The sequence below is a fragment of the Camelus dromedarius genome, chromosome 14 (genome assembly GCF_036321535.1).
Source record: "Camelus dromedarius isolate mCamDro1 chromosome 14, mCamDro1.pat, whole genome shotgun sequence".
Taxonomy (NCBI): Eukaryota; Metazoa; Chordata; class Mammalia; order Artiodactyla; family Camelidae; genus Camelus; species Camelus dromedarius.
In genome coordinates this window covers 49,302,659-49,330,012 of record NC_087449.1, presented here as the reverse complement: position 1 = coordinate 49,330,012, position 27,354 = coordinate 49,302,659, and the positions used below count along the sequence as shown (strand labels likewise).

Genomic DNA, 27,354 nt, shown 5'->3' with positions numbered 1-27,354 from the left:
CCTCTGTGACGCTAACAATGCAATTCAGTAATAATAACATTAATAGCTCCCATTTGTTGAGTGCTTACTCTGAGCCAGGCACTTAACATATACTATCTCATTTAATCTTAATAATAAGAGTGGATTCCACTGGGGCTGTTACCATCCCTTGCCAGGCACCTGGCTGTATCACATCATGCCTGTGACACCCTGTTCCAAGGCCAGGCTAACTCACTCTTGTCTGGCCTATGGGACCAGGGATGATGGCTTGTCTGACCTCAGCAGAACTAGCCTCTGCCCTGGTCATTCCATTTAGTCGAAGTCCTGCCCACACCACACATGTACCATGCCATCTCTCACTTCCATGCTTTGCACATGTTGTTCTGTCTAGAAGGTATCTCCCATCCAAATTCTTAGCCTGGAGAGCTCCCATTCACATTTCAAATCTCAGCTCTCCTGTTACTTCCCCACTCGCCAGGTTTTCCTTAACACTGTGACTTCAAGGAGGAGCCCCTCTTTTGGGATCACATGTGGTCTGTGCTACATCCAGGAGAGCTTTTACTAGGATTTATTTTACTTGTCTGATTTTGTTTCTGCCAGTTGACTGTGAGCTCTGTGAGGACAGCAACTGTGTCATATATCATCTCTGTATCCCAGAAGGCTTGGATCATGTCAGGAGTCAGCAAATGCGTGATGAAAGAATGATCTTCCTGCCCTGGGCCCTAGCATACCTCGTGCTCTCTTTACCACCCGGAAGTCCAGGATTCTAAGGGGGAAGGCTATCTAATTGTAGGAACAGATAGAAGCATCTTTGGCAAGAAGTTGTGGGTGTTAGGAGCTAAGGATGATGTCAGGAGGGCTTAAAGGAGTCAACAAAAAAGATGACTCAGCCTTGGACTAGGGAAAGAACGTGGGGGAAATGAAGCAGGATTTAGAAATAAAGGACAGATGATTCAGAACATACCCACACTTCCTGAGTGAGAAGGCAGGAGCATGCTTGGCCCTAGAGAGAGGCGCATTAGGAGCTGCTGAAGTGAAGAGAAATTTATGAGGTGTTAAGTTCTTCCCTTGCCTTAAACCAAGCCCAGTCAGTGTCTGAATCTTCTACCACTAGTCCCTCTATGGGTTAAAACATTGAAGGCTTCTGAGAAAGTTCACTCGTAAGATAGCAGAAATGTTACACCTATTAATTTCTCCTTCCAAGTTTGAGGGCTGAGCATACTAATAATAGTTCCTGGGGTGTTTTCCAACCAATTCTTCACCAGTTGGTTGTTCAACAATTTAATTCAATTCTGACACTAACTACGCACAGTTGGCATAGACCCATAGCTTAAAGACTCAGTACCCTCAAAACTGCCTCCCCTTCAGGTGCTAGTTGCAAATCTCCAGCCACCCCTACGTCTGACCAACCAGCTATAAACTGGGGGTTCCCACGACCTCCTTTTCAGGTAGGATAATTTGCTTGTGAACAGCTCACAGAACTCAGGAAGGTAATTTACTCACCTTTACTGGTTTATTAGAAAGGACACAAATCAACAGCCAGATGAAGAAGTACATACGGTGAGGTCTGGAAAGGGCCTGGACACTCCTGTCTCTGTGGAGTTGGGGTGCACAACCCTCCCAGCCAGTTCATCAGCCAGGAAGGTGCTCTGGATCTCAGTGTTCCAGAGCTGTTACACAGCTCAGTCTCCAGCTGGAGCTCAGTAGGAGGGGCTAGAAGTTTCCATTCTTCCACTCACTTGGTCTTTCTGGTGATCAGTCGCATCTTGAGTCTGTCTAGGGGTCCCATCCTAAGTCACCTCAGGTGTGATCAAAGGGACTCATAAATAAGACACACTCCTATCACTGGGGACTTCCTAAGAGTTTCAGGAGCTCTGTGCCAGGGAGAGGGACAAAGACCTCATTCTATCACGGTAGCTAACATCTCTTAAGCATTCTGTGCCAGACACTATTCTGAGCAACTTCAATGCATTAACTCATTCAGCCTCACAAAAGCCTTTTGAAGTGGGTACTGTTATCACTACCCAGTTTCTAGGTGAAGGAACTGAGGCTCTAAGAGGTTAGATCACTTGCCCAGGGTCATACAACAAGGAAGTGGCAGAATCAGGATTTGAATCCAGGCAGAACTACTTTACCTATACCATGCCTACTGCATTCCTTACAGTTTTCAAATTTTTCTTTTTTAGCAGCAGACGCTTCTCTTCAAAAGAAATCACACATCTGTAGAACTGAAAAACCAGTGAACTGCTCTGGTTGTGTGGAGAAAGAGGACTGGCGAGCTGCTGTCTCAGTCTGCCCTCCCATCCTGTGACAGTCCCCAGATAGCACCTCAATCCCAGGTCCCTCAGGAACAGTGCAAAAACCACTGGCCTAGATGATCTGCAAGGTGCCTTTTTTGAAGAGGGGAGACATAAAGGGAGAATCTGAAGAGCAGAGAGGTTGAGTGGGTTCTGTAATGTCACACAGCACAGTAAGGGCAGAGCTGGATCTCAAGACCTCTGGGTCAGTTCCATTACTGTGTCAGGCACTGAGCTAGGAGCTTTGGAACCAAAGATGAAGAGGGTAGGTGCCTCTGAGAATCCCTGGGCTAAAAGCCTGGGGGTTAGCACACCGGCCAACAATGTGACATCGTTCACTGCTTACTTCTCTAAACCCAGCAGCTTCACCCATTTGCCTTTCCTCTCTGGGCCCTGATGCCATCTGAGTTTGTGACTCTTGGGCCTGTGGGAGAGACAGAACATATAAACAGATATGAATGATACACAGAATGGCATAGTGACTGTGAGGTACAGAAACCAAGTGATGGAAAGAATGGCTAACTGCTTGGGAATAGGTAGTAAGGGAAACTTCAGAGAAAAGATGACTACAACATAGGCTGCCAGACAGAACAAGAAGTGCAGACACAGAAGCGTTTAAAGGCAAGGTGCATTCAGGAGCTATGACCCCTTCTCTTTAATTTCTGCACATACTTTTTATTGCCTATTGCCCCCTTCCTGCCATCACCCCTCTCCAACCAACTTCCTTCAAATTTTAAAATGATAAAAAAAAACTCTGATAAGAAAGAATGGCTGAGAATAAAGGAAGAGGATAGAACAGGGCATATATGAATGGTCAGGAAGCCCTAAACAGCTCTGATGGCAGATAAGCCTGTAGAAAGTTGACTCTCCTTGTCTGGGTTCAGGATCCTTAGCACAGACTCCGCTGACAGCCAAGACAAATCTCCCTTCTCACTGGCCCTTAGGGGCCACATGGGCTTTCAGTTAAAGTCTGTCCTCAGGTGAGCTGAGCTGGGGACATTGAGAGATGGCAGGAAGCCTTCTCCAATCAGCACCATACTTGCCTGGGCCTTTGTTATGCTGCACTGGGCTGGCCCAAGGGCCAACTGGGGATCGGAAGACAGATGGAGTCAGCTCTGGCCTGGCCCCTCCAGCAGGTCCCAAATGCCCTGATAGGATTCTCAACCTCCTGCTGGCTCCTCATCCCTATTTTCCATAAGCCCTCACCCAGACGTCCTTTCACAGCAAACAATTCACTGAATCCTAAAACTACTATCTTAGAGGCCGAGGTAAATGGCATGTAAAATCATAGAATAGTGGAGTTGCAAAAGACCTTAGAGGTCCTCTAACCAAGTGGCTCCCGAAGGTTAGTGTGTAGACCACCTGCATCTGAATCAGGGCCCCACACCAGCTCAACTCCAGCAAAATCTCTGCAGGTGGGACCTGGTTATAGGTATTATAAAAATATTCTCCTTGGGGACTCTGATGAGCAGCTCTAACCCTCTAAATCAATACCACACAGGCATTCCCATCAAATGGTCATCCAGCTTCTGCTTGGCCACTCCAGAGAGGAGGACCTCTCTACCATTCTGCGTGTGGACAGCTCCGATTCAGCTGCTTTCTTTGTTGAGTGTAAATCAGCCTTCTTACCATCCACTTGTCTTGGCTCTGTACTTTGAGGCTTCCCCAGAATCAAAAACATCCTAGGTGTGGTTGACTCCTGTGCTGAGTACCGAGAGAACTTTGCTGGCTTCCTTTCCATAAAACGAAGCCCAAAGCTGCCCACTTGGCTTTTAGACCATTTGCAATATGGCTCCAACACTTTCCAAGGTTCCTACTCATCTGTCACTCCCCTCAACATGCTGCTACCATCACCACATGCTGTGTGTCATTTTTTATCACACCAGGAGTTTTGGTGATCTGTGAAGTTGTCCATGTTTTTCCCACTACTTAGACTGCACTTACTCCCCCTCCCAGCTCCTCTTTTCTCCAGTTTCCAATCTCCTTTTAAGATTCACCTGAAGTGTCATTTCCTCAGTAAAACTTTCTCTAACTTCTCCTTAGGCACTGCCTCCCAGTTTGGAGGTATACCTCTGACAGTGTGTATTAGATTGAATTTGAATTGCTTATTTGTATCTGTTTCTAAAACAGTACATGAGAAGACACAAAGCACAGATAAATGTGGTACATCTTCCTGGAGTGTCAATTTTACTCGGTGCTCAGTCGTTTAAAACACTTATTAATGTAAAACAAGCACAGCTGTATTATGAAGCAGCATACAAAATCCCACACATTTAAATAGCCAATTTCACTGGGAAAAAAGGTATGGGAAAATATTCTAGATTAAGAGACACTAGAGAGACAGAACATCCAAATGCATAAAACTTCATTGATTCTAGATTGAAAAATTAGCTGTAAAGTTTTTTTTAATATTGGGGAAATCTTAATATGATCATTAGATGGTATTATGGAATTGTTAATTTTCTTAGGTGTGGTAATGGTATTGTGGCTATGAAAGAGAATGTTCTTAGGAGACAGATACCTGCTGGAGTATTTAAGAGTACTTGGGAGTAAAGAATTATGATGTCTGCATCTTACCTTCAATAGTCATTGAAAGTTATATATGTATGTGTGTGTGTGAAAGAGAGACTATTGAATTACTGAATCTAGATGAAACGAACATATTCACTACATTAATCTTTCAATTTTTTTAATGTTTATGTTTGAAACTTATCAAACTGAAAAGTTGAGTGGAGAATCATACATTTTATAGATCCAAGGTAAGATTTGCAAGTTATTAATTTCAGGACTCCCTCCTTCTGCCCCAGTTCATTCTCCTCTGCCATTAAGGCACTTATAGGGAAAAGTTTGGGAAGCCCTGATTTTTGTTTCTCTCCCCACTATTCTGCCCTGTGATCCTCCAAAGATGAGGCTATGACTCAGTCATTTCTGTATTCTCAGAGCCCAGCACAGGGCCTGCCACAGAGGCCTGTTGAATAAATGTTTCTTGAATGAGCGAAACCATTAACTTAATATGCATGTGACCTTGGGAAAACTGTATCTCCTTTCAGTTTCCCCTTCCATAAAACGAAGTTGGACTAGATGACTGAAGTACTTGTAAGGCCTTTTCCAGTTCTAGAACATTTGGATGCTATACTTGGGGCTTTGAAGGAAGGTTAGAGGTCATTTTTCTGCACAAAGCCCCACAGTCAATCAGGCAGAGATGAACACAGTGGATCAACCCCTGCCTCCTGGCCAAACTCATGTTTCAGCTCAGTCGTGGGCATTGGGAGAAGCGTTCTTAAGTTCTCACAGACCGCATGTCATAGTAGTGGTTTTCTTGAGAGCCAAGGGGTGCCAGGAGAAGCCCATCTGGCTTCATGCTGCCCCCCTGGCTATAGTTATAGCCATGGCTACCACCTGGGTCCTCAACTTTGACTGCACATTGCAATCACCTGAGAAAGCTGTAAAAATACTGATGCTCAGAAATAGACTCACAGACATAGAATACAAACTTGTGGTTGCCAAGGGGGAGGGGGTGGGAAGAGATAGACTGGGATTTCAAAATTGTAGAATAGATAAACAAGATTATACTGTATAGCACAGGGAAATATATACAAGATCTTATAGTAGCTCACAGAGAAAAAAATGTGACAATGAATATATGTTCATGTGTAACTGAAAAATTGTGCTCTACACTGGAATTTGACACAACATTGTAAAATGATTATAAATCAATAAAAAATGTTAAAAAAATATTGATTTTCACCCCAGAGATTCCGATTTAGTTGGTCTGGGGTACGATGCAAGCATCAGAATTTTCAAAGCCTCCCTAGGTACTTCGAATGTGCATTCAAGATTAAGAGCCACCAAGGCCTACGTTGTGGAGATGGGGTAAGAACTCCAGCTAGGTTTATGTCTTGGCTTTGCTACTTATGAGCTGGTTGATCTTCAGTGTTACTTCTCCTCTTTGAACCTGTTGCCCCTCAATGTGACAAGTGATATAAAGCATGTAAGCCAAAAAGAACAATTAAATAGTTAAGGACAACTATTACTGAGTATACAGGAGAAGCTTCTGTGGCCTCCCTAGGACCCTCTGAGTCTGTAGAGCAGTGGTTCTCAAACTTGCATCAGAATCACCTCGAGGAAGTGTTCTGAAAACAGAACGCTGAACACTTCGTTCCCTAGCTTCTGATTCAGTAGGTGTCAGGGAGGGCTCTTGAGTTTACATTTCTAGCACATTCTCAGATGATGCTAATGCTGCTGTTCCAGAGACCACACTTTGAGAATCACTGCTGTAGTGCAGGGTTTCTCAACAGCATCACTAATGACATTTTAGAGTACCTGCTTCTTTGAGCATTTTGGCCTCTACTCACTAGATGTACATAGTATCCCTCCAGCTGTGACAATCAAAAATGTCTCCAGACATTACCAAATGCCCCTGGGGCAGCAAAACTGCAGAGTTGAGAACTAGTGCTTTAGAGGATATACAGTAAAGAAGAATCTAAAAGCGTAGGTTGAGTTGCAGAGGCAAGTGAGAAAAAGAAGTTGAAGCTGAGAAAAAGGGAGTTTGGGATAGCTCAGGGCCTGATGTGGACAGCGGAAGCACCCATGGGGAGCTTCTCCAAAGAAGGATCACTATGGGTCTGGGGTATAGAGACAACTGACCAGAAGGCAGGCTCAGAGGTCAGACTTGGCTTCATCCGGTCCCACAGGAATAGAGGCTTTTAAGTCTGGCCCCTCCTTCTGTCCTGGGACACAGCTGTCAAGCCCTAAAGTCTTCTGGAAGGAGCAGATCCTGTCCTACCCCAAAGGGCCTTTCCCTAAGGCTCAACTGCCTGCAGCCCCAAATCGCTCAGGGCTCTCTTACCTCAATTTCCCATCCACACACTATGAGATATTAACAAGCAGTAGACTTTAGGTCTACCAGGAACAAACAACTCTGTAGCTCTGCTGTGAAGAAACAACTCAAATAAGAGCCTTGACCCGTCCAAATCCACCTCCTTGACCATTCAGCTCACAAAGCTCAACCACCCAGCGGAAAAAAAGACCTGGCTCTTTAAGTGCCAGCAGTACTAAGTGCCAGAGACTGTGTAAGTCACAAAGGGAAATTAACTGAAAACCAGAGATGCCATTACTCATTGGGGAGCAATCTATCTCTCCCAAAGTGAGGATACAATGTGCACCCTCTGGGGATGTTTTATATTCCCCAGGCTAGGGCCTCTATTCCCTACAAATTCTAAGTGGCACTATTTCCTGCTAATGGCTTCTACCCTCCTTTGAAGAAGGCACTTGGGAGGAGTGAAAAGGCTGAGGTTAGAGGAAAGCCCTTCTCCAGGACGCTGGTTCTTCCCAATCATTGCCAACTTCTCAAGGGACTGGTAAGCTTTTAAAAATGCAGTGTCAAGGTTCAAGCCTTGTTTTACCCCTAGCCAAGAAAAGATGAGGGTGGGTGAAGGGGACTGGACTAATTCTGAGGTATGTAGACCAGGTGTTTATAAGGGATTAGGAAGTAACCTATGATTGTGCTAGAGGTGTGAAAAGTGGCTTGCAAACCATCTTTGGCCAGATCTCTTTTGGTTAAAGGCATAACCATTTATATATATATATATATATTATATATATATATATAATTATATATATATATATAATTATTGCTCAGGCCTAAAATCTGAATCACCATTCCCTTCGAAGATCCCACTATACTTAGTATAGTTAAGGTTCTAAGCATTCCTGCAATAAAGAAACCGGTTTCACTTTATTTAACCCAGTCTTTCCTGAACTTATTTGAGCATGAGATCTTTATGCCCCAACATATCTAACATACCAGGAAAATGGTATGCTGTGGAATACACTTTAGGAAGCCTCAACCTACAGGATACATTACATAAAGTACATGCTCTCCAGGATTTGGCTCCTACTTAATTTTGCAACTTTACTATCTGCTGCTCCCCGCTGCTAACCATGCTGAAGTTCTTTTGGTTCATGAAACACACCAAACTTTCAAGCTTGTGCCTGCCGTTTCTTGGAATGCACATGTTTTTTGTTCACCTGGCAAAGTCCCAAAGTCCTACTCATTCCGTAAGACCCAATCTAAGCATAATCACACAATCTGTGAAACTTCCTTAACTCCCAGGAACAACAAATTGCTGTTTCCAGTGTACTTTATTTAAACTTTATTCACTGTATTAAAAGTAACTGGTTTGACAGCTTTATCATCCCACTAGTTCCTCCATTAATGTCCAAGTTAAATCTTGGACATGTGCTCACTTAAAACTATCCTCTCTTCCATAACTTAAGATAGAGGATTCAATTTGTGAGCCAAAAATATATAACCAAACATTTTCAGAACAGGTTGGAGGTGTGAAGACCTTTGAGTTGAGATAGGAGGTTCAGAAAATACACACTCCACTCCCCAGTTCATCAGTGCCGATCTGTGTGTTGGGCACAGTCACCCAGGGAGATAGCAACCTGTCTTGAGGATAGAAGGCAACTAATAGCATTTCTTAATGCCTGTTAGTTTGAGAAAGACAGACAAATACACAGAATCATCAAAAAAGTCTTAGACAATATCATGGTCCAGTTACACCATAACTTTCTCATACTCCTTTTGAGTTGAGTTTTATACAGCATTCCAGACAATGCTGTTGGTTACCAGCTGAGACTGCCCCAAATCTGCCCACTTCAGCAAACCAGAACAGGTACTGCTGCTCAGAGAAGTGTTTTTGGTAGAAGGCACAGTAAACACAGACCCTGTTCATTAAAGACCATGTAAAAATATGTGAGAACCAGGTTCTTCAGACCTTATTTATCACCTCATGACTGCTATGCTTCTAGTAGAAGACAAGTATTTGTTACTGATAATTATTCTGTCATTTTCATGGGAGTGAGTAAACCAGAAAACACAGAAGAGGAGAAAAAAGCCCAGGATATCCCACTAACTTCTCAGGAGTTTAAAGGATTGTATGTATCCCCTGGCCACATCATGCCCTGCTTAAATTTACGGAGATGAAGCCTCAAGGAAAAGACAGCAATAAATCCAATCCACATGGCTCCTGTAAAAAGACATCTATTTGGCTTTTAATACAAAATGAGTCAGAGAAACACAGAAAGAAAATATCATACAAGTTACTGAATTAAAAAAAAAAATCCCCAAGAAATAAATTTCAGTCATATTCCCTGTCTTCAGCCTGGATCAGGAAACAGGAAACTACAACCAATGTCTGTCTCTTTGAAGAAAACTTATTTAAAAAAAAAGGGAAGAAAAAAACCAAACAGTCCCTGAAATCTGGCAGGTGGTTTTAAGAGACCACTGTAAGCTTGCCTTAATCATCCTGGTGAAATGGGATACATGTGTTGCTGGAATATGGCCACCTCTTCCTTCTTTCTTGCTAGTATTGATCTTCATCTGAAGGGAGGATGCTGGCTTGGGCATCATTTCATGCCACTTATGCTGTCTGAGGTCTCAGGGTCAAGCAGCCTTGTGGAGTCTCCTCACTGAATCTCTCCCATATATAGTCTCTTGTCACTGGATGCTGAGAGAACTGAGGTGAAAAGAACAGAGAAGATAACTGGAAATAAAGAAGGCTAAAGGAGACTTGGTGCTCAAGGGCTCTTATATCAAGAGGCAATTTTGGTATAAAAGAGCAATTGGATTTAGCTTAAATTCCCCTCCTCCTAAACATCATTCACAGAAAACTACAGCCTGGCTTTTCAACCCAAGTCCTCTCGAAACCACGAGGACAGACCGTGCTACGGGAATTACACTATCAGGGTCTAAACCCTGATGTCCCTTGTCAGTCAAACCTTACGAAAAGACCTTTTCAGCAATTCTAGAAAAAAAGAATCAACGTCTGTTGTCATTTTATAAATGTGCTTCTGCTTGTTATACTTAGCCCTGGAAGAAGGCACATTTTCTCCTTAAATTCAAGGCCCATTATTTAGTTTAGCTAGCCGATAAAGTGTAAGTTGCAATTCATAACTGAATATTAAGAAACATCATTCTTTTATCTGAATACATTATTGAAACATAGACCTGAAGCAAGTAAACTCAAAGGAACTAGAAACAGACTAACGAACTTCCCTTTGAGGCTGAGAAGAAAATGATCATTGCTCTTACTCTCACTACTTAGAACAATGGTGAGACTGTCAATGATCCCCGTAAAGACTGCTTGCATGGGAATTCACATAAAACTCTGCCTCTGTATTCTCAGGGTCCCTTTAGGGGGATTCCCACAGTTTCCCTTTCCCCTGTGTCAGGACAGACTTACTGATGGGTTCGTCAGGGTGGAAAGCCACTTCATTGATGGAGCCAGCGTGGCCCGGTAGTTTATACAAAATCCTCCTGCTTGTGGTATCCCACACATACACAAACCTGCAAGGTATGATGAAGAACAAGGCTAAGGCCTCCCAGAGCTGAGAGCAGCACAGAAGCATAGCTTTTTAAGGGAAACAGAAGCAACCATTTATTTATTCACTCCATATTTACTGAACTGTGTTCTGACTTTTAGAAACTAGGAATACAGATTTTAAATAAGGCATGGATCCTGCCCTTGAGCAACTGGGTGGAGAAATAGAAATAGCTTAAAATATAAGCATTACTGGTATTTTCAAGCAAAAACTTCTGAAATAGGAATGATCATGGAGAAGTAAGATGAACAGTTTTTCCTCCAGACCCCACACAGAAATCTTCTTTAAATAGCACCTTTATAATTAGGATGTGTAGTTAACTTCATATGCATCCAGGAATGTCTTAAAGGTAACCCAACTCAAGGCAAGTTGGGAGCCTAGGCTGCAGATCCACCCGAACTTCTTAGTATTGTATTCAAATCAGAGCCCTCAAAAGGGACAGGAAATTTTGGCTATATAAACACAACCCAAATACTCACTTGATCCAAATTTTGCAATGAATTCATGGGAAGAACACTAAATTGTAGCATGGGAATGGGCCAACAGAAATCAGCCAGTCTAAACTCATCTTACAGATAAGAAAACGAAGTGACTTTTCCAAGGTTACTAGCAGCTCAGTGGCAGAACTAAAATGAGAACTCTTAATACATTTCAGTATTCCCCTTTCACTTACCATCTTCAAACACCTCGTGACCCTTGGCAGCGCCCCCAACCTCCCAAAGAAGTTCCTTTGACCCTTAGCCTTGCTTGGGCGATTTTAACATGAAGGTAAAATAAATAAATATTATCTTTATATGACGACACAAAGATAATCTGTTGGTAAATTTTAAATGCTAGTGGTTTTCAAACAGGTTATTTACATATTTGTTTTGTTCAGTCAACACCTGAAAGGGTACACTCATCAGTACTTGATTATAAAATGCCTAGTTCTGAACAATATCACACTTTTGGTCTAAGATGCAAATAAATAAGAGCTCCTTAATTACACTGTTTAGCTCACAAGGGCTAGGCTCCACAGGAACTAAATAAAAGTTCCAAGCAAGGTGGAAGAGAAGAAGGAGCCCTATGTGTCTATAGACTCCTTGGCTCTGATGCTCCTATTTTCCCTACTGTCTTCCTTCCTGCCATGCACAAGTAACTGTCCCCATTAATCCAGCTAAGGCGACGTGGCATATTGGAAAAGTGTATGAGTTCTGGAGTCATAAAGACCTGGGTTCAAGTCTCAATGCAACTATTTAATAGCTAAGTAACCTTAGACATTTATTTAACTTCTCTGAGCTTCTCTTTCCTTAGTGTTACGGAGTACTGATGGAGACAATACTGATTTCACAGCTTGGTTGAGAAAAATAATGAAATATATGCAAAGTGCCTGGCATGCAGAATTAATGACAGTTATTGTTATGATGAATAAAAATATTTGTTATCAAAACAGAATCACAAGAACTCAAAAGGCTAAAAACTAAAAACATCAGTCATAGCAGAGAGACTGACCAGTCTTCTTGTAGTCACTGATAGGAACTATTGAACGGTTTCATGTCTGAACATGAGGAGGTAGGTCATTTACATGTAGGGAGGGGAAATTTGCCAAATCCAGGCCAAGCTGAAAAGCAGTTCTCTGAGAAGGAAGGATACATTTCTCAGGCACATAAAAGCCAGCAGAACTCCAGATCTCCAAGGGTTTACTTCAGGGGCTCACTCTCCATGGCTGCCAATTAGATGCTAAATTTGGAGGGAATCCTTATCCTCTCCTTGTTTTGGCATGGCAACATTCGGCAGGGACCAGGTTCCTTATGTAACAGAGCTGCTTGTTGACTTGAGGCTAATTGGCGAGGTGGCCTATGAAATGTGGCAACCCTCAACAGGTAGACACACAGGCTTTCGCTGGAGCAGTGCCATGCTTCCACATGTGAGGTTTAAATGAACATGGGAAGGGAAAGACGGAAGAGAGGACACTGAAAGTCAGAAAGGCCCAATGTTAGAAGCAAACTGCTCAGAAGAAAAGCTAGGCAGGTGTCGTTAAAAAACTTAATTACATGGGAAAGATACAACATCTCTGATGAAAATCATGCAGAAATACTTAGAATGGTTCTTACTGTCAGAATGTAAGACACCTTAGGCCTGTTTTTTAAGGTCTTTAGAAACCTGGCAACTGAAAATTCTTTTGATTCTCTCTTCAAGGCAGCTCTCCAAACCACCAGCACTCAAATCAGCAATGTGCCACTGTTTTACCTGGGTCCCTTCCCCCCTAGAAAATACCAGAATACTTGTATTTTTCATTAAATGTGCCAGAAAAAAAAGGGGGGACTATAGAATATTCAAGTATGTTCAACATTGTTTACAAGTCAGAAAGTGTGGGACAGACCAAAGTGAGGCTTCTTTATGGTTGTGCTAGAGCCCCAAATAGAAGACTATGGAACATGCTGAAAGCCCAACCTAGCCTAGGAAAAGCTTCACATCTACAGGATGGTGCCTGTTTCAGTCAGGCAGCAGAAAAATCTCTGAAGGCAGAGGAAGATGAGATTAAGCTAAAAAGGGGTAAGACAGCTCCCAATGGGACTAAACCTAGGGTCTGCCTTCAGAGGGCATCATTCTTTACCATTTCACATTTGTGCCCCAACAGCCTGGGCACCTGGACATCCCTATTCAACTTCTGACTCTCTCCCAATTATAGGTCACCATAGACATATCAATACTACGATCATCTGACCAAAGAATTCTCTCCCTTCTGTTCCTCATTTATAATTTAATTCCTCAGCCAGTTTACATTGACAGTTAAAGCTTCACAGTCTTTTAATTCAGCTCAGGGTTGGAAAATACCTAACCCACATGCTGCCAGACCTCTCATCTAGCAATCATGACACTTTTCCCATTGAACCCAGACCCAGCTCTGAATCATCTTCAACACTGACAGCTATTATCAATAGCTGAGCTGATATGCAGGGCAAAGTCTGACTGCCATCCTTGAGCTAGGGATTCATTCATGTAGTATTCACTAACTGCTTAGAATAGGTCAAGGTTCAGAGATGACTAAGACTCACTTCCTGCATCTAGGAACAAATAATTCAGTAGGTGTTTCCCACTGTGTTTGTCTTACTGTAAGATGTAATAAATGCTAAAAAAGGTTAGGTGTATATGGTGTGACTACAGGACAGAGCAAAGAGCAATTAGTTATGCCCAAGAGGTGAGGGATAGAGGGCCAGGGAAGTTTACAGATATGATATAAAGGTGGTTACTAGAGAGATATAGGAGTTTGGATAATGGAGAAGAGGGGATATGAGAGAGAAGACTGGAGGCACAAGGGATGTAAGAATAGGGAAAGTTCTAAGTGAGGGAAGCATTGTGTTGACGGTGGGGGAGAAGTACATACAATATGCATTTGAATGAACTGAAGCACGGCAAAAGAATCTAATAAGGGAAACTGAAGCCAGATTAGGAGTCTGAATTTTATTTTGATGGCAAAGGGAATCCACCAATCAAAGAAATTTTTTACCCTTCAGGTCTAAAATGTATCCAAAGAGGGTAGAAATGATGTGTTTGTCTACACGAGCTTTAAACCTTTCAGACTGAACATGGCTTCATCTCCGAGCACAGCTATAACTCTGTCTGCTCAGCTCAGTATTTGCACTTAATGTATTAAACATGAGAAGACACCTGCATAGCTACATCATTCTTTACCTCACACCCAGTAATCCTTACCTGTCGGCTGAGCCAGCTGCTATCTTGCTTCCATCAGGTGACCAAGAACATCTCAGAAGATTCTATAGTGATGAATAAGCAGGAATCCAATGAATACCATAATGTACCAAACCCATCTTTATTAGGCTATAGCATCACTAAGAAACTTTAAATTTCTTAAGTAGAGTTTTAATTATTCTCCCCAGAATATAGCCAGCAATTATCTTATATTCCACAGCCCAAGACAGCATGCTTTGCTGTATTTCAAACCATATAAAAACCAACTGTAGAAAATGCTTAATTTACAGTAAATTAAGAGTGGACCTGGTAACAAAATTTTGCCTACAAATGGAGGCTCCCTTTGCTGCATTTATCTTGTTCCTCATTAATTTTTTTCTATCTGGAAGTAAAACAAAAATAAAGCCAAATCCATCAAAAAATAAAATTTGATTTAGAAAGTGAAACCGAATCTCAATGGGTTCTCAAAAGAAAAACATTAGTCTATATTTACAAACTATATGTAGGAAAAGCTACTTGTAAGAGCTGACCAAGGATTTCAGAGTTTAGAAAAATTTCTCTCTCAGAACTTGGCCTGTGGTGCTCAGTGAAGGAAGGGATGTACTCTCAGGGCTCGAACAGCTGGTTACTGGAGGGGGAGGGATGCCATCTGGGTAACGGCCATGGGAGGCTGGGTCCCACATGCAACACTCCCCTATAAGGGTCAAAGTTCCCAAAGAATTAAAAAGAGTGTCTTATTGAAGTCAGAAATCCCATCACTATCTATCTATATGAGTGCCTTCTTCCATATGTTTCTGTTAGTTTTATTTCTGGCAAGAACAGTTTTGATGGAAAACAGTGGTACTGGAACGTAGTCCTTTCTCAGGGCTCTTTACCCTTAGCATCACCTTTTTAAAAAAATTGAGATATAATTGACCTATATACATTGTATTAGTTTTAGATGTACAACATAATGATTTGATATGTATAAATGTTGCACCCTAGTACCATCTTAAATGTTTCTTTGAATCAAATGGACAGTAAAATTCCTCTGCCATGCAGAACTTACCTTTTCAAAGTTGTGTACATTTCCTTGAAATATCTTCACACACCTCTCTTTGGGAGCAAACGGCCGGACATCCCAGACCCGCACTGTGAATTCAAACAAAGCAAAACAGTTATCAGCCAGGGGCCTCCTGAGAACCCAGCTGAAATCAGTATCATGTCAATGACAGATGTTATTTCCTGGGTAAAGAAGGACCACCATAGTATTCTGCTACCTGATAAGGCTTTTCTCTTTTTCTAATGGGAATGAAATGCAGCCAAGTTCCATTAACAGGCACTAAGGGCAAAGAGGAAAACTGAGAGCGTAGGAAGTGAAAATGTCAAACACACTGCTGGAGATTTGCAACAGGAAGCAGCTGGGTGTGATACTGATTTCAACAAAACATTTTGTAAATGATTCTTCTGCCAACCCCAAGAGTCACATCTGGCAAAGTTTCAATATGACAATCTAAATACCACTGACTACTGTGATAATCTATAAAAACCAAACTTATGACTACCTTTTCTAATTTTGCTCATAGGGGTACCTTACAGTTTAGTTGGGAACAAGGTCAAATATATATATACGTGTACGTGTGTATACATATATATATATATATAAATATAAAAACACTGTACCAAGAATTAGAAAAAGTGAACTTTGATCCCAATTCTATTATATATATGGGGGATATCAGGAAAAGAACAAGGTTCCTTGTGTATTGGTCTCCTTTGTAAAATGAGAATATCATTGTTCTTTTTTTAAAAAATAAGAATATTTTAAGGAACAAATAAGATGATATATGTGAAAGGGCTCTAAAAGATTGGTGGCAATAAACAAAAATAAAGAATTCATAATTTTATTATATAACCATAACAAGAAATTCTTATTTTTACTTTAATAACCATTTATGGATCTCATCTTTCCTTACTATGAACAATGCTAGAATTAGACAACAGCAAGTCTACTGAAATAGGATGTAAACACTCACAGTAAGCAGTGGCTACAGCTATTGTAAACTAAAGCTAAACCTACAGTGGAATTTGAGTGATGTCATTTTATTTGAATGTGAAAAAAAATCTTTGAAGTCAGACAGGCATAAAAAGGTGAAGCTATACATGGAAGTTTGCTATTGAGCTGAGAATACAGTCAGGAGATAAGCCTGTTCATTCATTCAACAATTATTAATTGAGCACCCACTGAGTGTGAGGCACTGTTTTTGTTACAAAATGTCAGTGAAAACCTTTTGGTTCCTGATGAGTCTATGAACCAGAGGGGATTTCCAATCTCTCCCAATATTAAGCATATAATCCAACAAGCCATCTTTCTTTATTGCCATAGTAAACCCATTCTCACACCCAACAACTCAAAAACAAGCAAAGAAAGGACAAGAGTGTGTTTGTGTAAATCCAGAATAATGAGGATCTCTTATCACATCAATGCTTTGGAGTGGGGAGGAAAGACATACTGGCAGAAAAAGCACAACTGAGATATCAATGGGTTTATTGATCATCTGAGCTTGTTAGTTACTCTTTCAAAATGCTTGAGAACTGCCTTGGATGGATCTCCAGACTCTCATCATTCTCAACAAACTAATCACTAGGAGTGTTTTGGATCCTGCCTGGATCCATAGCCTTGCATGCATAGCATACCAGAGCTGAAATGGGCCTTAAAGGAAAGTCCACTCTTCTTACATTATCAGTGTAGAAACTGATGCCCAGAGAGGAGAAATGCTATATGCAAAGTTGCTCAGGGATTAGATGGAAGATCAAGGACTAGAATCCTGGCTTCCTGACCATCTCTTCTAAAGCTTTTCTATTACAACCTGTTTTCCTAATTGCCCTGGTGGATACCTGCAAGCCATCCTTAACTCTTTTATCCCAGCACACATCTCTAGCACCTAGTGACCATTTTCTTTAGGGTCCACAGGGCACTGACAGAGCTTTCTTTTCCAAAGTTACCTGTATTGTCCATTGCATTGGATAAGAGATAAGAGCCTTCAGAACTTAAACTCAGGCCAGTCACTGAATCTGCGTGGCCTCTCATTGTGTACGTCAGCTTGTTCTGGCGCAGGTCCCAGACCTGCAAAACAAAGTAAGAAGGCGCTCCCAGAAATCAAATTGTGAACAGCAAAGAAATAGAATTACTAAAGAGTCAACTGCCTGGGAAAATTGGTATCCCTTCTTAATCTGCCTCTGGGCCAAGTATTACTTTACCACAAAATACAGGATTTCTATCAAAGAAGAAAAAACTCTTTTGTCTTTCTAAAAGAAGTGTCAAAGTTACTATGTTAGACTAGAAAAATATAATGAATGTCAAATACTAAGATAAAGTTTAACAAAAAGAAATAGAATCTAAAGAGATGATTTTCAACCCATAACAAAATATATTAGGAATTTAAAAACTAAGAAGCATTTAAAATGCTTAAACTATGATTCTTAGCAACTAAAAATTAACTATTAAAACCATATGAAAACAAAGAAACAAATCATTTGAAAAGGCATGATTGCATGTAAAAGTATACAGCAAGGTAATATGCAAAACCATGCCTTAAAACTTCATTGAATGTCATAATATGCATATATACATACATACACACTACAGAAAAGCATATTTATTAAAAGAAAAATAAACTGTACATTCACTGTTGCCAGGGTAGGAAAGGTAAGAGAAATGGTTCGGCTGAAAATGACATAGTGTCAAACAGGAAAAAGAAACTGTTTATTAAATTATGGCTGATAAACACACTGCAACACTACAAGCTCTCATGCTGGAGATCGAATAGCAGAGTGGGAAGAGTGAGGATTTAGGGTCAAACTGACCCCAGTCATTGCAACTCAAAAGTTATATGTTATTGGGCCACTAACCCTCTCTTAGACTGTTTCTGGTCTGTAAGATGGGGATAACATTTACCTCTTATGGCTATTGTGAGGATTACTGATGGAATGCTTAGCAAGTGCCTGGTACACAGCAGGCCCTCAACAATTGGTAGCTATTATTAACTACCTAACTTTCTAAAAATATTCTGATGATCAAATGTAAAAATGTTTATAAAATAAGCTATTATTAAGCAAATAAGTAAAATACAAAACAGTATTTATATTTACATAGACTGCAACTATGTAAAAAATGTATTAAAGGCAATAAAAATGGTCTGGAATGTCATATGGAAAAAGAATAGCAATTTTGTTAAGGTCATTGTTATTATATAAAATTTCATCTGAATTTGATTTAATATTGCCACGTACTTTTCCTAAATGAAAAAAAGAAAAATTTGCTGTCCCTTTAAGCAAGGCATTTTCCTCATCTAGAAATGAGTTCGGTGTTGTTATGTCAAAGCAATACATAAGGCACACAACTCCACTTTTTCCATCAATAACTCATTCATGTGTGGAACCCAACACACTTTATATACAATCATTTTTGTGTCAGGATGTTTGCTGCCTCAATAATCAGGAAGGCCTGAGTGGCTGACTTTTTTTTTGTTCAAGCCATTGTTCCTCCTCTTCAGAGAAGGCATTGTTGAAATCTTTAGCTTTCTAGGAGAGAATGCAATTCCTCATCCCCCACAGCATTTGGGTGCTATTTCTAGACTTTCCTCTTTGAGGCCAGCACACGTTGTTTTGCAGAGCCAAAATGCATCTGGGATTTGCCAAAGGAAGAGTGAGCAGGGCACTAATTTAAGCAAAGACATTTTGCAGATGTCCTAATCAGCTGTTCAGTGAATGTCTGGGCATCTGTTAGTGGCAGGCACTGTTGGGGATAAAAAAGACAACCCTGCTCTCAAGGAGCTTTCAGTCTAGTAGGGAGTAAACAAGTGATGAGAGGTCTGTACAAGGTGCAACAGCAAAGATGGCAGAGGGTTTAATGCTCCTGTGATACAGGGATGAGAGTAAGGGGAGGTTTCATAGAGAATAAAGCACTTGAGTGGGGTATGAAGAAGAAAGAGGTATTTTTTCATTCAGACAAAGTAGAAGGGTATTCCCAGGCAAAGAGAATGTATGAAAGCAGAGAGACATGAAAAAAACTGCTGGGTTGTAGGGAATGGGCAAAGAGAGGCAACAGACACTGCGTGAGCAGTAGGCAAGCAGAGGCCAGCTCATGAAAGGTTTTGAATGCCTAGTTTGGACTTTTTTAATCTCCCTCACTGGGGAGCCACAGAAGGGTTCAGAGTAGTGGAATGCATTGTTCAGATTCTAGAAAGGTCCTTCTGGCCCAGATAATTGGAAAGGATGAGAGCTGAGGCAGAAGAATCAATGAGGATATATTCTATCCCTTTACCCACTACATTAAAAAGAAAAAAAGTCGACTAAACTCCCATTTTAACTGGAGCTCAGAATTGTAACAAATGTCAAAGAACTGCCAGCCAGACCTTCAAGTCATCAAGCAGAAGAGCATTTTCTTCTTTTATTAATCTTCCTCTGATTCCCCAATCCTATGCCCAGGAAGAAAATCCCAAGAGAAACATATTTGCTCAGAAACATACACAGAATTTGCTCACCTTAGATTGATTTTTAAAATTTATTTACTTATTTATTTATTGGAGAGCATGAACGCAGTCCCCCACTACCACAAATTATGCAGTCGAGTTTCCCACATTTAGGGAAATTGCAGGGATCAGCACATCTGTAGTACAATGGATAAGCCTCGCCCTGAGAAAATCACCTTTGTGATCACGGTATCTCCCCTGCCAGGTAAGTATCACCTTAGATTTTAAACAGGTTTCCATTCCCTCTTTGTTCCCCCCTTCTTAGAATAGGCAGTGCTATCTGAGACTGAGAAGCAAACAAAAACCAGGCTCTTCAGGAGCACTTCCTGTAGAAGTAGTAAGGCAGTGTAGGAATTTTGTCAAGCAAGTGCTCAAGACTGGTAAGTCTCTGACTGCTTAAAAGGTGTTTGTTAATTGACTAGAGGCAATGGTAGAGTGCAAGATTATTGGCCGTCTGGAGACAGAGTTCTGGTCCTGGCTCAATCACTGAGTGAGTGACTACATGATCTTAGCCCAATCACTTAACCTCCTAGTGTTTTGCTTTAGTCATCTGTAAAATAAAAGGGATAACGAGATGTCTAAGGTCCCTTTCAGGTTTGACATTCTCTGTGTGTTTCTGATGGAAAAGGAGCCTCTCTTTTGCATTTTTAAAGAAATTTATGAGGGCCGAAGGACAACTGTCTTTCTGGATCCAAGGGCAGTTACTCACCCCTAAGCATGTCAGAATAGGGTGTTGTTAAATAAAGAGAAGACAGAAATTCTATGGTCTCACATCTCTCCAGCACACCCCTTAGTCATACAGGAGCAAAATGAAGTCAAACAACCATAGCAACCTGGTATCAAATACTGTCTTTATTAATTGCTATCACCAAAACACTATCTGCGAACCTGTATCCAAAATATGAAACAGCCTTGTATTTGTTAACACATTAATCTTCATCTAGAAATCTATTCTAAAAAAGTAATTAAATATGGAGTTTAACACACAAATATGTCCAGGACAGCATAACTTGTGATAGTGATACATATGAACAGCCTAAATGTCCAGTATATGATTGTTGATTACTAAATAATTGATTATTCTAATAATAAAAGAAAAATGATGATGATGGCAGCTGACATATACTGAACATTTACTATGTAACTGCTATGTTGCAAAGAATATTATATTTTTTACCTCACTGAATCCATGCAAGAATTTTATGAAGAAGACTGACTATTCCCATTTAGAGATAAGATACGGAAACTCAGAGAGGTTAAACAATTTTCTTAAGATCACATAGCTAGCAAATTAAGTGGCAGAATCAGAAAAAGGATCCTAAGTTCTGGGATGTTATGCATAGCCCGGTGGCTACTGTTAACAATACTTACTGAATATCTGAAAGTTGCTAAGAGAATAGATCTTAAATGTTCTTATCACAAGAAAAAAAAAAAGTAACAATGTGAGGTGATGGATGTTAACTAGACATCTTATGGTAATCATTTTGCAGTATATACATATATCAAATCATACGATGTAAATCTAAAACTAATACAATTTTCTATACCAATTATATCTCAATAAAACTAGAGAAAAAAAGAAACAGAAAAATAATCCTAACTACATTGCTAAGAAGAAAATAAGAGCGATATATTGGAGAGCAACTAGACTGAGGGCCTAGTTTCATCTAAGAAATCGTTTCTAAAGAGATGTCTGAGCTGAGCTTTGAAGACTAAACTAGCCATAGCAATGTGTACAGTGGGGGGTTCCAGACAAAAGACTAGATATATGTTACTAAGTGAAAAGAGCAACATGTAAGATTTTACCCAAAGTGTGAACATTAAGATGTTTACATATAAAACACTATGGCACAGAAAAAGACTGGGAGGAAATATACTGAAATATCAAGAGTGACTAAATTTGGATGCTAAGACTGCAAGTGATTTTTTTCCCCCCTATTCTTACGTTTTCTAAATTTTCTTCAATGAACAAATGATCGTTTTTATTAATAAAAAATTTAAATTATAATAAATACTTTAATCTCATTTTAATAATTTTATTCCTGATAAAGTTGTTTTATTAAATATACATTTGAGTGCAATTTTTGTATTTCTGCAAAACTTTCAAGGTAAATAAGTAGTCAAATCAGGAAAGCCTACCTTGATTTTTAATTTGGAAAATAAGATATACTGTAAATAGCGTACAGAGTTTCCAATGCTGACAAGAGAATGCAACGATCCTGACCAAGTACCACAATAAGAATGTCCCACTTTTGGGAATACTCTGTGCACTTCTAGTTAAAAAAATTCCTTGAAAATGAGGCACTGAAAGAAAAATTCTAATGTTTGTGAACCAGATAGACTTTTTAGTTTAGAAAGATAAAGACTACAAGGCTGTGAATGTAAACTCATTAACTGCCATACTCATGGGACTATATTTATACATTCCTCAAATCTGAGATAAGTTCAGATTTCAAAACAAAATTAGTATGTATCTACAGACAAAGGCTGGGATTAGATACCTGAAGAAATAATCTAACCTAAGAGAAGGTACAGCATACAGCGTGTGTCTGAGAAGATACGGAAAGCTTTCAAAACAAAAAAGGGACTCAGTCCTTTCAGGACTATGGAACAACTGGATACATTTGTTTATAGAAGGCCCTGAAACAGTATAGACAAAGAGCACGAAATAAGCCACACAATTTGTGGCAAGAAGACTTTACTAGCACAAGAATATTATTCTTAGGCTACTATCCCCACAGTAGAGATGAGAGGATCAAATTCTCATAGTTTAAATTTAAGAAGCCAGTCTCAAAAAGTTATCTACTGTAAGATTCCATTTATATGATGTTCTAGAATAGGAACTACAGGACAAAGAACAGATTAATGATTGGGAGGGATTAGGTTGGGCAGAAGGTTTGACCCAGAGGAGTACTATGAAGTTTATTGGGGTGATGGAAATTGCTCTGTACAGTCTGTGGTAGCTACATGAATCTACACAAGCATTAAAATTCATAGAAATTAAAATTAAAAATTAATTTCATTGTATGTAAATTTAATACTAACAACAACTTAAAAGTATGGAAATTATCATAGCTTAGTGACACTAATCCGCTTTCATACATATTAGAAGCCCTCTAGTGATTCTAATGATAGTGGGCTCCCAAACTTCACTCGGGGAAATAACGCATTAGCTATTAAGATGATCTAATTAGGAGGAGGGATAAATTGGGAATTTGGGATTAACAGATACACACTACTATATATAAAATAGACAAACAACAAGGACCTAATCTACAGCCCGGGGGACTATATTCAATATCCTATAATAACCTATAATAGAAAAGAATCTGAAAAAGAATATATAACAATCACTTTAACATCTGAGACACTCTAAATCAACTATACTTCAATTAAAAAAAAATCTAATTAAGCCCTCATGTTCTGAATGCACATTTCCCAAATAGTTATAGGGCAGAAAGGGATATGAAACTGAATTTTGGAAATGGTGATTTCTGAGGTACTTATAAGACATCCAAGTGGGGGATGCTGAGTAGCTGGTTGTATATGTGGATGTGGAGATGTAGCTCTAGGCTGAGAACACAGAATCACCAGCAACAGAGATGACAATTAAAGTCACAGAACTATATGAGAATTGTCCATGGAAAGGTATGAAGTAAGAAGAGCACCAGTTCACAGCGAAAAAAAAAATGTGACAATGAATATGTATGTTCAGGTGTAACTGAAAAATTGTGCTCTACACTGGAATTTGACACATCGTAAAATGACTATAACTCAATAAAAAAATGTTAAAAAAAAAAAAGAAGAGCACCAAGGAAAGAACCCTGGGGAATAACGACATTTAAAGAATACACAGAATAGCTTGCAGAGGTATCTGAGGAAGGATATGCCTGATGGAAGGGGTAGGACAGTACATTGTCATAGCCAGTTTAACAAACAAACAAAAAAACTAAAAGGATCTACTGGATTTAGTAACAGAGAGATCACTGATGACCTTGAAGAGAATAAAACAATGGAGGCATGAAGCCAGACTGCTGAGGAGTGATCATGAGATGGAATTGAGGAATGAAAGGAAGGTGAGGAATTAAAGGCAGTAAGTAGAGAAAATCTTCAGGGGATTTCTCACAGGTATTAAGAGTATGACTCTGGAACCAAACTCTGGGTTTGGAACTGAGGTTTCATCACTTATTAGCTGTGTAACATTGGGTTAAGTTGTTGTGCCTCTCTTAGCTCAGTTTCTTCATCAGTAAAATGGCATTAATAGTACTTATTTCATAGGGTTGTTGTGAAGTTTAAATGAATTAATAATGTAAAGTTCTAAGAACAATGCCTGACACAAAATTAAGTGTTAGATGATGGTGATGGTAACACTATTATTATTAAAACCACCATCACTGTCTTTCAAGAAGTTTGGCTGTAAAGGGGAAGACTGACAGGACAGTAACAAGAAAATGTGGAATAGAAGACCCCTTTCCCCACCAAGAGGAAATCTGAACATGATGAAATGCTAATGAGAAGAAAGCAGAAGAGGAGGTTGAAAACATAGGATCTGGGAAAATTGATGGCACAAAGTAGAGATAGGAAAAAAGAGTTGAAATCCTTTCATTTAAGGGACCACCTTTAGACAAAAGCAAGGACATTTCACCCATAGTAACAGCAAAGGAGGCAAGGAGGGATGGGAATACAGTACAATTTCTAGGTAGAGACAACATAAGAAGTTGAGTATTTACCCAGTTATTACTCTCATGACAAAGAAGAAGGTAAAGTCAAAGTCTTTGAAATACCTAAGGAAGCCAATAAGCAAAAGCAGACACAAACTGTATCACCTCCCTCTGCCCCTACCCTCAAACATTTCATATTTCATAGCACTTGCTATGTCCAGAAACTGCTAGGTGCTCTAATGCATTTGGCTCATTTAATCCCCGTGACAACCCTATGAGGTAGATATTATTATTACCCCTGCTACACACACAAGAAAACAGAGGCTGAAAGAAGTAAGAACTAGCCTGAAGTCACAAAAAACGAGAAAATGTTGGAACTGAGATTAGACCCCAAGTCAGTTATTTGAAAGCTTGAGCGACACTGTACTGCCACGTAGTCTACTGCTTCTTTCTCTAACATCATTACCTCCTCATATTCTTAGCTATGGACCCCCCCAAACTTCCTTTCCATATTCTCAAAAAGAAAGACACAATGAGAGATTAGGGTACAGAATCACAAATTGATTTACTGCTATCTTATGAGGCCAGTGTAGGTTAAAAAAAAAGGTTTCAAATGCCTTTAGGCAGGGAATGCACTCTTCATTTCCAGAGTTCCCACACAGGGACTTCCCACTTCACATTAACTGCCCAGTCCTTGACAGCATTTATATGAGCTGTAATATAACCGTGATTTAGGAAGTCAATGAGGATAGGACAGAAAGAAAACAAGTTGTAAGTTATTATCTTCCATTTAATTGGTACAACGTGCAAAGCTAAGAAGTTCAGAAAGATTTATCTCTGTGAGTGGAGACAGGTAAAAGGTAAACATAACATAAACATCTAACATACCTTGATATCGTTGTCTATTCCACCAGAAATAATCTGATCACTTGTGTCATTGAAGGTCACAGCTAACACTTGGTAGGTGTTCTGAAATGTCTGGATGGCTGCTTTCTTACGGATGTCCCAAAGCTGAAAAAGAGGACAAGAGTCTATAGTAACATCACTCTAAGAAGTAATTGCACAGTACACCACACAGTCCAAGGACTTTGTGGAGGTGAAAATATCTGTAACAGGAACCCTGTTCAGAAACTTGTCTGGATATCCTATTAACTTGGTGAGTGGTGACTACAATTTTGCCAACATACCTGAAGGTTGGTGGAACAAATCACTTTGGTTATATTTTTAGACTCCTTTGTTATACTCTGAATGGTTAATCAACACGCCCTTAGAGTGGAAATCTTCACCTTGTTTATTAGTTCATATGTTCTTAGTACATCAAGGATATTAGACCAGTGTTTTAAAATTGTAGATCCTAAGTGGGCTGTAACTTACATTTAAAAAATATATATGTAGAGAGAGGAGGTTACATCAGTGAAAATGGCACAGTAGGGAATGCCCAAAAATTGTCTCTCTAAATTATTATTATTATTATTATTATTATTATTATTATTATTATTATTATTATTATTATTATTATTTGCCTGTTTGGTGGCTCCCTGAACAATGATCTTAAACAGTCTGACTTTATTTTGCCTAACTTGAAACTCTCCCAGGACAGAGCATTTGTCTAAAACATTTAAAATCAAATGCATTAGCCTCTCTGCTGGCTGGGGCAAGAGATAACAGCTGGGGCAAACAGACAAACCAAAAAACTGGGGAGGAAAGGCTGGGAAATGAGACAGTTTGGAGAATAAGGGCTTTGAAAAAGCTTTGACATATTCTTGGAACCCTAGAAGGCCACTTACATGTCCATGGCTGGGAACATGCTTAGGGAAGAACTGAGAATGCCCTAAGCTCTCACCTCCTGCTGACCTTCAGGCTTTGTATGAGCAGGAAGTGAAAGCTAATGCAGAGTTGTAAATTGCCTGGCTGAGAGGTGAAAGCAGGGTCCAAAACACCCAGAGAGCCAATCTACAAAGTCTGGCAGAGTTCTCCCTGCCCCGTCAGGTGATTAAAGGTATCTCTGTTCAATCATTAGTGAACCACTATGCTGATGAAAGAGAGATTTCAGTGCCTACACATGACAAAGAATACAGACTTTGCAAAATTAGTTCAGGAAATTCACTAAACAAACAACAGCTACAAAACACAGCAACAACAAACTCTAGGGGGAATCTAATTTCCAGAGTTGTTACATTACAATATTAAAATGTCCAGTTTTCAATGAAAAATTATGAAGCACAGAAAGAAGCAAAAAAGTATAAAGAAGAAGAAGAAAAAAAACTAATAGTCTTTTCAACAAATGGGACAACTGAATCACTACAAAGAATGGAGCTAGCCCCTTACACCCTTACCTCATACCACATGCAAAAATTAACTTGACGTGGATCAAAGACCTAAATGTACAGCTAAAACTATAAAATTCTTAGAAGGAAACAAAGGGGTAAATTCAGGACCTCGGATTTGGTAACAAATTATTAGACAAGACACCAAAAGCACAAGTGACAAAAGAAAACATAGATAAACTGGACTCCATAAAAATTAAACGACATTGTACATTAAAGGACAGGTATCAAGAAAATGAGAAGACAACCAATAGTGGGAGAAAATATTTACAAAACATATATCTGATAAACATCTAGTATCCAGGATAAAGAACTCTTATAACTCAACATCAAAACCACAAAAAGCACTATTAATAAATGGGCAAAGAACCTGGATAAACACTTCTCTTCAGAAGACATAAGCACATGGAAAGATAAATGTTCCAAAAAAGAGTACTTAAGTGGGTAGGGATAAATTAAGAATTTGGGATTAGCAGATAAAAACTACTATATATAA

At 39.7% G+C, this 27,354-nt stretch overlaps 1 protein-coding gene and 1 non-coding gene across 2 annotated transcripts in view; both read right to left on the bottom strand.

Moving 5' to 3' along the window:
• Positions 1-9,308: 9,308 nt before the first annotated feature.
• The window catches only part of SNRNP40 (small nuclear ribonucleoprotein U5 subunit 40), a 30,340-nt gene continuing 12,294 nt past the window's right edge, over positions 9,309-27,354 (bottom strand). Inside the window, exons 5-10 of the mRNA XM_010976104.3 lie at positions 25,420-25,542; positions 17,343-17,463; positions 15,406-15,488; positions 14,361-14,422; positions 10,526-10,629; positions 9,309-9,799 (exon numbers count right to left, since the gene is read on the bottom strand). Of these exons, the coding sequence (XP_010974406.1) occupies positions 9,750-9,799; positions 10,526-10,629; positions 14,361-14,422; positions 15,406-15,488; positions 17,343-17,463; positions 25,420-25,542 (543 nt within the window). The 3' untranslated portion in view covers positions 9,309-9,749. The remainder of the gene's footprint in view (positions 9,800-10,525; positions 10,630-14,360; positions 14,423-15,405; positions 15,489-17,342; positions 17,464-25,419; positions 25,543-27,354) is intronic.
• On the bottom strand, positions 19,920-20,083 carry LOC116157002 (U1 spliceosomal RNA). Its single transcript, XR_004140967.2, has one exon. It is a non-coding gene; the product is annotated as a U1 spliceosomal RNA (small nuclear RNA).